Source organism: Siphateles boraxobius, unplaced genomic scaffold (assembly GCF_051911475.1).
Source record: "Siphateles boraxobius isolate OS27281-9 unplaced genomic scaffold, OSU_SipBor_1 55, whole genome shotgun sequence".
In the NCBI taxonomy this organism is placed as follows: domain Eukaryota; kingdom Metazoa; phylum Chordata; class Actinopteri; order Cypriniformes; family Leuciscidae; genus Siphateles; species Siphateles boraxobius.
In genome coordinates, this window is record NW_027509181.1 from 6,829,710 (window position 1) to 6,842,171 (window position 12,462).

Here is a 12,462-nt window from a genome sequence, read left to right on the forward strand (position 1 = left end):
TTTTCTACATTTTTAGGAAACTTTCTTTTTGCATTAAAACTTAATCACTTTTTTATAAGACGTTTTTATTTCAAGCATTGTATGCTTTGTTTGATTCAATTGTTTGAAATATTTAATAAGTAAGCATTAAAAGCTATCTGTGCGTTTCCTTATTTTAGAATCACAGAGATAGGATTATGCATTCTTTCATTAAAAAAAAATAACCGTGAACATATTTACAGTATAATCCTTGCCAGTGACACATGAGAAATAATTTTTTTTGAATAATCGTACAATAATCGTAATCGAGGTAACTTGTTCGATTAATCGATTAATTATGGTTACGAAATGGTGTGAACGCAGCATAAGCTTGTTGTTTTGGTTCAGGAGGAACAGTAAAAGGCGGCTGCTGATTGTTTACTGCTCCCGGTCCAACCCGTCCACAACTCACGGAATGTGCTGATGATGTGTGATGTCTGCGTGGGCATTATATCATTGCGCAATGATTGGACAAACATTTTTTGGTCCTAAGACTTCCACAGAATATATATATGTTCATTTTAAAATATTTAGACCACTTCTATTATTGACAGCTTTTAGGATTTGAAGAGAGTTTTTTTAACCAGTATAATAAAATATTGCCTACCCTACCTTTAATGTAATACAATAAAGAATGCAGATTTATATGCTGTTGTTATAGAAGTTGGTTTTAAACTCTTGATGTTTATCTCTACATCAAATGCATTTTCCACAGATCATTCCGGGAGTTTGTGGATGGATTTAACTGTGATCCTTGCCATCCAGAGTGTCGACCAGTCAACGGATCTGCCTCCTGTACAGGCCGAGTAAGATGCAAATGCAAAATTCCAAATATATATATATATATATATAATATATATATATATATATATATATATATATATATATATATATATATACAGGTGCTGGTCATATAATTAGAATATCATCGAAAAGTTGATTTATTTCAGTAATTCCATTCAAAAAGTGAAATTTGGATATTATATTCATTCATTACACACAGACTGATGTATTTCAAGTTTTCATTCCTTTTAATTTTGATGATTATAACTGACAACTAATGAAAACCCCCAAATCAGTATCTCAGAAAATTATAATATTGTGAAAAGGTTCAATATTGAAGACACCTGGTGCCACACTCAAAGGCCTTTAAATGGTCTCTCAGTCTAGTTCTGTAGGCTACACAATCATGGGGAAGACTGCTGACTTGACAGCTGTCCAAAAGACGACCATTGACATCTTGCACAGGAGAGGGCAAGACACACAAGGTCATTGCTAAAGAGGCTGGCTGTTCACAGAGCTCTGTGTCCAAGCACATTAATAGAGAGGCGAATGGAAGGAAAAGATGTGGTAGAAAAAAGTGTACAAGCAATAGGGATAACCGCACCCTGGAGAGGATTGTGAAACAAAACCCATTCAACAAGGTGGGGGAGATTCACAAAGAGTGGACTGCAGCTGGAGTCAGTGCTTCAAGAACCACCATGCACAGACGTATGCAAGACATGGGTTTCAGCTGTCGCATTCCTTGTGTAAAGGCCCTCTTGAACAAGACACAGCATCAAAAGCGTTTCGCCTGGGCTAAAGACAAAAAAGACTGGACTGCTGCTGAGTGGTCCAAAGTTATGTTCTCTGATGAAAGTAAATTTCCTTTGGAAATCAAGGTCCCAGAGTCTGGAGGAAAAGAGGAGAGCCACAGAATCCACTTTGCTTGAAGTCCAGTGTAAAGTTTCCACAGTCAGTGATGGTTTGTGGTGCCATGTCATCTGCTGGTTTTGGTCCACTGTGTTTTTTGAGGTCCAAGGTCAACGCAGCCGTCTACCAGGAAGTTTAAAGCACTTCATGCTTCCTGCTGCTGACCAACTTTATGGAGATGCAGATTTCATTTTCCAACAGGACTTGGCACCTGCACACAGTGCCAAAGCTACCTGTACCTGGTTTAAGGACCATGGTATCCCTGTTCTTAATTGGCCAGACCTTAACCCTATAGAAAATCTATGGGGTATTGTGAAGAGGAAGATGCGATACACCATACCCAACAATGCAGAAGAGCTGAAGGCCACTATCAGAGCAACCTGGGCTCTCATAACACCTAAGCAGTGCCACAGACTGATCGACTCCATGCCACGCCGCATTGCTGCAGTAATTCAGGCAAAAGGAGCCCCAACTAAGTATTGAGGGCTGTACATGCTCATACTTTTCATGTTCATACTTTTCAGTTGGCCAACATTTCTAAAAATCCTTTTTTTGTATTGGTCTTAAGTAATATTCTAATTTTCGGAGATACTGAATATGGGATTTTCATTTGTTGTCAGTTTTAATCATCACAATTAAATGAAATAAACATTTGAAATATATCAGTCTGTGTGTAATGAATGATTATAATATCCCAATTTCACTTTTTGAATGGAATTACTGAAATAAATCAACTTTTCGATGTTATTCTAATTATATGACCAGCACCTGTATATATATATATATATATATATATATATATATATATATATATATAAATATTCTACTTTTTTTAATATTGTCACCAAAAATATAAATAATTCATTATTTACTCCTTTATGTCGTTTCAAACCTGTACGACTTTCTTTCTGTGGAACACAAAAGAAGTTTATTTGAATGTTGTTCACGCTGCTGTTTTCCATACAGTGAAAGAACAATTAACAAAAACACACCATAAAAGCAGTAAAAGTCAAAGTCAACTTTATTGTGATTTTTTTAGTACATCATTGATACATTGATAAAAGATAAACGCAGCTCGTCAGTTCCAAGAAGTGGTACAGAAACAAAACATTCTTTATCCTTTTGTCTTCCATGAAAGAAAGCAAGTAATACAAGGTACATTTTTAATTTACATATTTTACATTGAAGAAGCCATATTTCGCCCTTTACAAAGTCTTGATTTTGTTTTTGTTTTTCTACTAGAATAGGTTTACATGCTTTAATAATAATTTAACAATAATCATTTTCAAAAATTACATTATTTTTCACCTATTTTACATAATTGCAGCACCTAACTATAAACTAAACTACTTTGTTTAGTTCTTGTCTCTATGAAGCCCCTCTTTCCAAAAAGTGCAGTACACTCTGATTGGTTGGCAGGACCAGTGGTCGCCCCTTTACCATAACTGGTAGTTTCAACACTACTGACGCAACTCAACCAGGCCTCGCCATTTTTTTTGGTCATGCCTTGGGGGGGAATTATTTAAATGAGGAATATTGTGACGTGTATGTTCCTGGAAGAAAAATGAAGACTACAATTGAGGCGTTTTAGGAAGTTCAGAAACAGTGCTTTACTGATATAGAGAGTCATTCCTTTTTTGAGTGACATTTTTCATGCTCAAACAGAAACATACACACTAAAGAAAGTTGAACATGTAAAGAAAGCATAATTAGGTCCCCTTTAAGGTTTTAACTGTGTTACTTGTGCAGGGTCCAGATCAGTGTAAAGAGTGTATGCACTTTCAAGATGGAGACGTGTGTGTTGAGCGCTGTCCCAGTGGGGTGAAAGAGGACCAGCACACAGTGTGGAAATACTCCAATGCTACGAGACACTGTCTGCCCTGTGAGACCAACTGCAGCGTCTCGTAAGTCCTTCAATGAGTTCATGGATTGTTATCCCACTTTTTATATCAGGCCATGAGCAAAAATTTAGGATTTGGAATTCATTTTTTGCTTTGTATTTACTGCCAGGTGTCCATTGGATGATAGGGGGTGCCCGATCCAACAGAAAACTGGGTAAGACGTTATCAAATGTGTATGTATGCAGAATACTTATATTCTTTTAGTAGTGTTTCCCAAAGCAAGTATCACTTATACTGCCCATACTTAGGGTTAGGGGTTTGACCAAACCTATAATCTCAAGTTTTAAACTGCGTAACGTAAAACTTGTGAATACTCAAATGTGTATTTTTAAGTGAGAGGTGTACTGTTACTTGTGATTGAAATTTTGCTATTCGTCTGGTGGGCATTAAAACAAGGCCGAAATTTGATTTACTTCAAAAGAAAAATCTAGTGATCTGAATATAATAGGTCCTGTTTACACATACTATTAGGGTTTTATGAAATGTGGGGTGGGCTATTTAGACTTGGCAAACACCACAAAAAATGTAAAATTCTAGTTATTAATCATAGCTATAGAGTAAAGCTTTAACTATAGACTGCACAGTCCTGCTTAAATCTAATTGTTTGTTATGAAAATCCTGTAGGCCTGGGACAACAGTCGCCATCACAATTGGTGGAGTGTTTCTCTTTATCATTTTGCTGGCGCTGCTGGTGTTTTACCTGCGACGACAGAAACACCAGAAAAAGAAAGAAACCATGAGGAGAATTCTACAGGAACATGAGGTCAGAACTCTGCAGATTGTTTCATTTGCATGTAGAATTTGTTTTCGATTTTTATTTTAATACTGACACTTTCATAACTCAAAATCAAGTCTAAAAGGAGCATTTATTGACACCAAGAGGCAAAAATCTAATTTTGAACTTATGCAACTTTCTTATGCCGGCCAGATGAATGCATTAGGGTTTGTCTGCCAACATTTACACATCTATTCTTTGTTGAAAATCAGTTGATTTTGAAATTGACGTTAGCATGTTGCAAGCTCATTCTTCTAATAAGCATTAAAATACATAGCACATGCAAATACTGGGTAGGATAGTGCATTTTAATTAGAATTAGAATTTTTATGGTACTTGATTAGTTTTTTTAAAATAATTTACATTTTACAAAATATTTACATTTGAAGGTAATATTTCAATAATTTAACAACATATTATCATGGTCACAGTTCTCTGATGTCGGTCAATTGTCACATGACATGCAAATTAATACATAAAGTATTTAATAGTTTTTAAGTGTTTTATTTTGACATTGTAGCTGGACTTTAGAGGGTTACTCAACACCTGAGACCCGCGTTTGAATAGTGCGCGCTCCCTTGAGGCATGTTCACATTAGCAGATAATGAGTTGCCATGAGAACGACTGACATCTCTATCTTTTCATACAGATTACATAAACTGAGAATATTTGTTTTCGTTTTGAATTAGATAATTTAATAGCACAGACTTAAATGATTATAAAGATATATTTCTCTTGCCTGTGTGACTAGTATTCACTGAGTTTTACGTTTAGAGACATGCTGCAAAAAAAGTTCACGGAGACGGTGAGGCACAAAGCATACCTTGTTTATTTTCTTTATTTTACAAAAGCACAATGTTTTGTTTGGATTGTAATTGGACATATAAAAAAGTTGACATTTTAAATTTTATTTTTTCATATTTCTGTATGACCATAAATGACTAAGTCTATTTTGCTGCTATATGAAAAAATCCAACAAAACGTTCCGGCACGTTGTTTTAATTGTGATTAAAAATATATATGCACACTGACATCAAGATGCCGCTGCGGTGGTGGAGTCCATGCAGGAGGAGCAGTGTATGGCACTGCACCACTTTTCAGCGCGAGCTGTTTGGAGAAGCCCATTCCACCTCCATTGCGTTGGAGAAGCAATTTATCTTTATTTAATTAATTTTAAATGTATTTAAATGCTAATATACGCTATCCTGCAGGTTTTCAATACTCGCAATTCCAACTCCTGACTCGCTACAGTGTTTTTCTTCTTCTTTTCTTGATTAAAGGTGCACTAGGTAATTTTAACTTTTTAAAGAAATTAACAGTACTTCTGTTTATGGTTAAAATGATCAGTGGCACTAAATAAGCTGTTTTTATTTTTACATGGATTGGGTTGCCGCCTCATGAGGACAGACGTGTTGAGATCACATGACTAGCCAAATACTACTCACTTTATCTCAGTAACTCACTTATTAATAGAATGTTTTGCTTACTGAATAAATGAATCATGGCTGACTGTGATGAGAGCATTTCTACAATGGCCTCTGTAACTAAAAACTAGTAACAGTCCAAGGCCACGGTACTGGCCAACACAATGTAAACCAAAAAAAATTTGCCAAGTGCACCTTTAATGGCGGATTGCACGGAACGGAACAAGATGTTTTTATTGTAGGGGCTGAGTCTATGCCAAGGGCGTGGTGAGCTGGTGCCTGCTTACGTCACACGGCACCACAACTTCCAATAGGACATTCAACTGCAGTAGCCCCCGTTCAGCCTGAAGAGGGCAGCACTCAGACGTTTTTACACCATATATTGTAGAATTAAAACACTTTATACCCAAATGTCAAAAATGAACACAATCAAAATCAATGAACAGCACTAATAAAGCCCCAGTCTTACAGATCATTAACTAAAAAAAAGTTGTTTTAGGGTTTAGTTACCCTTTAAATTGAACTCAAACCTCTTTTTACTTGTGATAGTGTCTCATTCCACATCACTTTCACACTCAACAGATTTTGCATCTGCAGAGTGCCTATGATTCCATAAAAGCCTATGTAGGCCGCAAACTAGGTTGTGGAACTGAGTCTATTGTTCCGAAAAACTCAGTAAATAAGAACTAATAATAAGAGTAAAATATAGGAAAGTCTGCTAGACTTTGTGCTGTTCCTGGCCCCTTTAATTGTGGCGAATATCAGTTGGTCATTCTAATGCATTTCTTTTGTTTATGCAGTCTGTTTGGATTGACTACTTCACTACTTTAGTTGTGTAGTCTTATGGCATCTCAATTTTCCCTGAAGCTGGTGGAGCCACTGACCCCGAGCGGAGCGATGCCGAACCAGGCTCAGATGCGTATTCTCAAGGAGACGGAGCTGAAGAAACTCAGAGTGCTGGGCTCTGGAGCCTTCGGCACAGTCTATAAGGTTAGACACTGCACACAGTAAGAAAAGAGGTTGCCCTTTTACCCTTCCTCATCATATCAATGTTAGTTTTTTTTAGCTGGCACATGCAGCCTCGGAAATGGGACTAGCATTATGCCATCATTGCTCATAAGCAATTTTTTTAAGCCTGTCACCTGAGCTGCTGGAAAATGACTTTGTAGACTGGCTGATGGCACCACAAAATCTCAAACCCTTCACTAGTGACTATAAAAGCAGCATACGGAGAAAATGTTTATTTCATGTTTTCCCTCTAAAAAATCAGGCACTGGCAAAATAATACAATTTTAATAATACAAACCATTAGCATTTTATTTTTCTACATCAAGTGTTCCCAAACTTTTTTTGTCAGCCCTTAGATGTAAAAATATTTACTTGAAGAATTATTTCAATAATTTAAAGACACATTTGCATTTTCACAGTTCTCTGATGTAAGTCCATGGTCACATGCAAGTAAACAGATAAAATATTTTATCTTTATTTATTTTTTTAAGTGTTTGATTTTGATTTTGTACTGTTAAAGCAGACTCAAATTTATTTTTAGTAAGTTTGAGTCACTTTTTTTAGGAACCCAATCAAATTAAATAATAATTATAATAACTATTAATAAAGTGAATATCATTATAATGATGAAGACAGAAAAATATTACTATGATAAATTACAATGGTACCCGCTGCCTTTTATTTGATAATCGTACGAAGCTATATCAAGATTATCGCAATTCCCCTTTTATTTATTTACAATGTACATTTGATATAATTATTAGCTTTTCATCACCTCATGAACCCCCTACAGTTCCCTTTGCGAACCCTGTTTGGAAAACCCTGTTCTACATTATTGTTCTTAATGTAGTTTAATCCTATTCATGCAGAGTTTATCTCATCTCACCAGGGTATATGGGCTCCTGATGGGGAGAACGTCAAGATCCCAGTGGCCATCAAAGTTTTGCGTGAGAACACCTCACCCAAAGCCAACAAAGAAATCTTGGATGTGAGTGTGTTGCTTACATTCCTATATTTTGTTGCAATATTATTTTCCTGTTATAAACATTCAGAAGACTCTTCTTCCTAATGATGGTAAGTGTTTATTCTGTATGTGGATATGTGTGACTTTAAAGTGTTTTGTCTATGTGTGTCTATGTGTTTTATCTATATGCTATCCACAGGAGGCATATGTGATGGCGGGTGTAGCGAGCCCACATGTGTGCCGCTTGCTAGGCATCTGTCTGACATCAACGGTTCAGCTGGTTACCCAGCTCATGCCATACGGATGCTTGTTGGACTATGTCAAAGAAAACAAGGACCGAATCGGCTCTCAGTACCTCCTCAGCTGGTGTGTACAGATTGCGAAGGTAAGACATCTACAGAATGTGACATGCACTGATGGTGAGGGACTTAGTTGTATGTTGTTGCAGTTTAGCGTTTCACACAGGATTTTGTGAGACTATTAAATTTCTTCACTTACAAGAGTTTTTATTTCAGAGGAAAAAAGTTTACAAATGAGTCTCGAAATCTAGTGAAATGCTGTAATCATCTGTCTACAAAAATGTTGTAAATTTTGCAAATGTGAAAATAAAGTATAATTGGTGCACGTTAAGCTCAAACATGCAGATATTGAATTTGATCACTCTGAAACGAAATGCTGAAAACACCGGATCATAAGCTGCTCACTAGAACACAGTTCTGCGCTTCACTCTGAAACATGCAATGCAACAGACTATATACTTTTGCAATTTTGCAATTTAATAAGCACACAAAGCCAGATCTCGATTTCGATTTTAGTTGGATTGAAAGATGCTTTGCTAAAGCAATGGTTAAAGAAATATTCCACAATTGTAATTTAGAAGCGGGGCTAATCAATGAAACAGACATTAATCCAAGGTTTAGGAACCTTAAATGCAGGGTTTAGGAATGTACAATGTGAAATGTCAGCTTATGAATACTCAGGATTAATTGTTAACCCCAGGTAAATTATGAAAATTAAAATTCTGTCATGACAACTGAGATTGGCATGATAATGGATGTGGTTATGCTAACGCTGCTGCTCCTGTTGATTATTGCTGCTGCTGCTGCTGCAGAGCAAGTATAGACACTTGGTACTGCCAATACATTCACAGACTTGCTGCTGTGAGCAAGTAAGACATGCAACTGCTACACAAATAACATACATGACGTAACCCCCGTAACAGATCTATACAGGTGGAGCTTGGGAAGGTGGAGGGTTTTTGAAAGCACGCTGCAGACTGCTAACAGCAAACAATGCCAAGTATTTGAATGTTGAGCAGCAACCTCATTGGCTGCTGATGCCACAGCAACCAATCAGCTGCGCTATGTAGATAACAATGTGATCGCTAACAAATTGAGTTAAGGACCCATCAGCCTGCGCCATCTAGAGTTTAATGACAGAACTTTGTATTTATGCAAATTATGATATTATAATTAAATTATAAATGATATAGTGTGAAACATGAAGCAATATAACACAGGATTCCATTTACCTGGGGTGTAGAATGGCCCAGGGTTAACTTACACTATTCGCTATTCCCCAGTCACTTGTGCTCATGTTCTCATGTCTGATTCTTTGTTTACCCAGGGAATGAGTTACCTTGAAGAAGTGAGGCTGGTTCACAGAGACCTCGCTGCTAGGAATGTTCTAGTCAAAAACCCAAACCATGTGAAGATTACAGACTTTGGGCTTGCCAGATTGCTGGACATAGATGAGAAGGAGTACCACGCTGATGGGGGAAAGGTGTGTGTTTTACATGTTGCTTTGGTTGACCTGCCGAAACTGATTTGTAAACAGAGCTCGAGTGTAGATAAATCTACTATCCTGTATGTATTGAGAATAAGTCTATATGTGTGTGTTGATTAGGTGCCAATCAAATGGATGGCGCTGGAGTCCATATTACACAGGAGGTTTACTCACCAAAGTGATGTATGGAGCTACGGTCAGTATCTGCATGGGTTTACAGTTGCTCTGCTGTAATTGATAACCCTCTTGTTTAAAATAACCTTTGAGGCTTGGCTCTTTCCATCTCAGGTGTGACTGTATGGGAGTTGATGACCTTTGGCATGAAGCCATATGACCTCATACCAGCGCGGGACATTCCAGAATTACTGGAGGGGGGAGACAGACTCCCTCAGCCGTTTATCTGTACCACGGACGTCTACATGATTATGGTCAATTGTTAGTGTTCATTTCTAATGATGAATTTGCATAGTCATTTGAATGCTTATTTGATTCAAATATGTATCTCAAACGTTAAAATTGAGTCTGACTATCACAAAAAAAGTGTTATCTTAGTTTACACTTTGCCCAAAAAGTGTACAGTAAATATTGTGGCTTTGTAGCACTTTCAGGACATTGCTGTTGGTTGTTTGATAGATTTTCTTGACACAGTAACTTCTTCTGTGACTGCTGCGTAGTGAATTTAGCTTGTTTTACAAACGTGAGACAAATCAAAATGATTTTCTGTGGCAACCAACTAGATGTCACAGCAGCCGTCCATGGGGATTCATTTGGACTTTTTTTGACCATATTAACTTTTGCCAGGTTGGATGATCGATCCTGACAGTCGACCGCGATTTAAGGACCTGGTGGAGGATTTTACCATCATGTCACGTGATCCCCCACGTTTTGTAGTCATCCAAGTGCGTAAATATATATAAAACAAATTCATGATGAACTTTTAAGGAATAGTATATGGCTGCATCTATCAACTACATTGATAAGCAATTAAATATAATCTGTACTTAGTTACAAATATTCGATTGCTTCGTAAAAATGTGATGTATAAAAGTTTTGTGAAAGTTCATTAACTTCTTGTTTAGATGAGATGATCTGCAAAATAGGAATTTGTATAAGAATATAACAGCAAAATATAAATAAATATGGGAAATTAGAATGTTTCTCTACTTTAAAGTGCCAATGTTCTCGTGCATAGTGCAAACTGAGCAATTATGAGATATGTTGTCAACCATTTACATTATTGAGTTTATCAATGAGTTGTTGCAGCCCTAAAATAATATGTTTCTGTTCTCCTTTTGCAGTCATTTTTGACAGATATGCAGAGATCATGCCATTTCTGTTTTTTTCCTGCTTTTTTCAGAATGACGATCAGATGAGTCTGTCGAATCCTGTTGACAGTGAGTTCTTCCGCATGCTGATGGCAGAGGAGGGGGGGGATGTGAAGGAGTTACTGGATGCGGAAGAATACCTGGTGCCTCAGACCGGCAGCATCTTCAGCTCACAAGGAGAAATGAGAGCCAATGGACCCAGCAGACACCACTCTCACCGGGTCAGAGATGATTTCAGTCCCTCAAATGCTAATATAATGCTTGTCCCATTTTAAAAATCATGTAACTTTTTTTGTTTTGCTTCTTTAGAGTACAGACCAAGGTTTAGAGGTGGATGGCATGCCAAGCGGGAGGGATTTGTACTCCTCCGTCAGCACACTGGGGCAGAGTCAGTACCCAACTCTTCCTGTCGGGGCAACAGCCAATGCCATGTGGTCTGGGACACAGTACCCAACTTTAGTACGGAGCATATCACACCTTTCCGCTGGAGGCCAGTCAGACTCTGTGTTTCTGGACGGTTACGTGGAGGACAACGGCCCTCCATCCAGTCCTGGTCGTTATTCTAAAGACCCCACCGTCCCCAACGGCATAGATGGAGAGCTGGAGACCTGGAGAGCTGGAGCGGATGGCCCTATTGGGTTCCTTTCAAACACACTGCCACGTGGAGTGCACACACAACCTGGTGAGTGAAACATATCATTTGCAGTAAAGGCAACCCATTTTACTACCGGAATGTGGCATATTTCTGGTTGAAATGGTATTTGGCAAATTTTTTATGATGTCATCCAAAAGAAAGAGTATTTTCCAAGGTAGATCAAGTTTTGATGAAATATGACAAAGACATAAATATATATCTAGACTAGGGATGGCGAAAACTAAACATTTTCTTGACCGACCACCGAGCCTCATTAGCCGGTTGAAACCGGTTAACCGATTAGTTTGAAATATGCTACGCTATTTGAAATGACAGCCATTTCGAGCCGCGGCTGCAATTTCGCAACTCTGTCGCATCTCTCTCTGCCTCCCGCTCACACACACACCGGGGCCGCCCTTCCACTCACGTCACTTTTTTTAAATCCCCTACAGCGCGAAACATTAATCCCGCAAAGTACGCGGCGCCGAGGAGCTTAATCGGAGGACAAATGGCTCCTTAGTTTCGAAATGATTTGGGTACAAGGTGATCGCGTTGAAAATAAAAAAGGCGTTAGTCTAGCGTTAGAAGCTCATTTGAAACATTGCCGCGGCTCAATTTAAGAAAATGACAGCTCCGAAGAGACGGCGCTTTAGTTTGAGGTAACGTTAGTACTAACAATAATAAAGAAAGATGATGATCATCATCACCTTATCTGTAACCACTGAAATGTAAATGTAATGTATTTCCAAATCTAAGCCCATCTTATGCGGAATGTTGCCTAATAGACTGCAACACGATAAAACCAATGGATAAAACAGGCACCTACAGAATGCGTAAAAGACGCACCGGGCAAGGCAGGTCTAATACTGTACATAACAAGTCGCGTTTTCAGGTAATACATCATAGATGATGTAGGCCTACTGTATTTAAGCAGTG

At 37.9% G+C, this 12,462-nt stretch overlaps 2 protein-coding genes across 2 annotated transcripts in view; one reads left to right on the forward strand and one right to left on the reverse strand.

The window, feature by feature from the left end:
* dnajc9 (DnaJ (Hsp40) homolog, subfamily C, member 9) overlaps positions 1–12,462 on the reverse strand; it is a 298,727-nt gene that overhangs the window by 64,613 nt on the left and 221,652 nt on the right. The window lies entirely within an intron of this gene.
* erbb2 (erb-b2 receptor tyrosine kinase 2) overlaps positions 1–12,462 on the forward strand; it is a 48,814-nt gene that overhangs the window by 28,557 nt on the left and 7,795 nt on the right. The window contains exons 14-26 of the mRNA XM_077205937.1: positions 734–824; positions 3,460–3,614; positions 3,721–3,765; positions 4,236–4,374; positions 6,678–6,800; positions 7,708–7,806; positions 7,982–8,167; positions 9,409–9,564; positions 9,688–9,763; positions 9,856–10,002; positions 10,369–10,466; positions 10,925–11,113; positions 11,202–11,574. Coding sequence (XP_077062052.1) covers positions 734–824; positions 3,460–3,614; positions 3,721–3,765; positions 4,236–4,374; positions 6,678–6,800; positions 7,708–7,806; positions 7,982–8,167; positions 9,409–9,564; positions 9,688–9,763; positions 9,856–10,002; positions 10,369–10,466; positions 10,925–11,113; positions 11,202–11,574 — 1,877 coding nt within the window. The remainder of the gene's footprint in view (positions 1–733; positions 825–3,459; positions 3,615–3,720; positions 3,766–4,235; positions 4,375–6,677; positions 6,801–7,707; positions 7,807–7,981; positions 8,168–9,408; positions 9,565–9,687; positions 9,764–9,855; positions 10,003–10,368; positions 10,467–10,924; positions 11,114–11,201; positions 11,575–12,462) is intronic.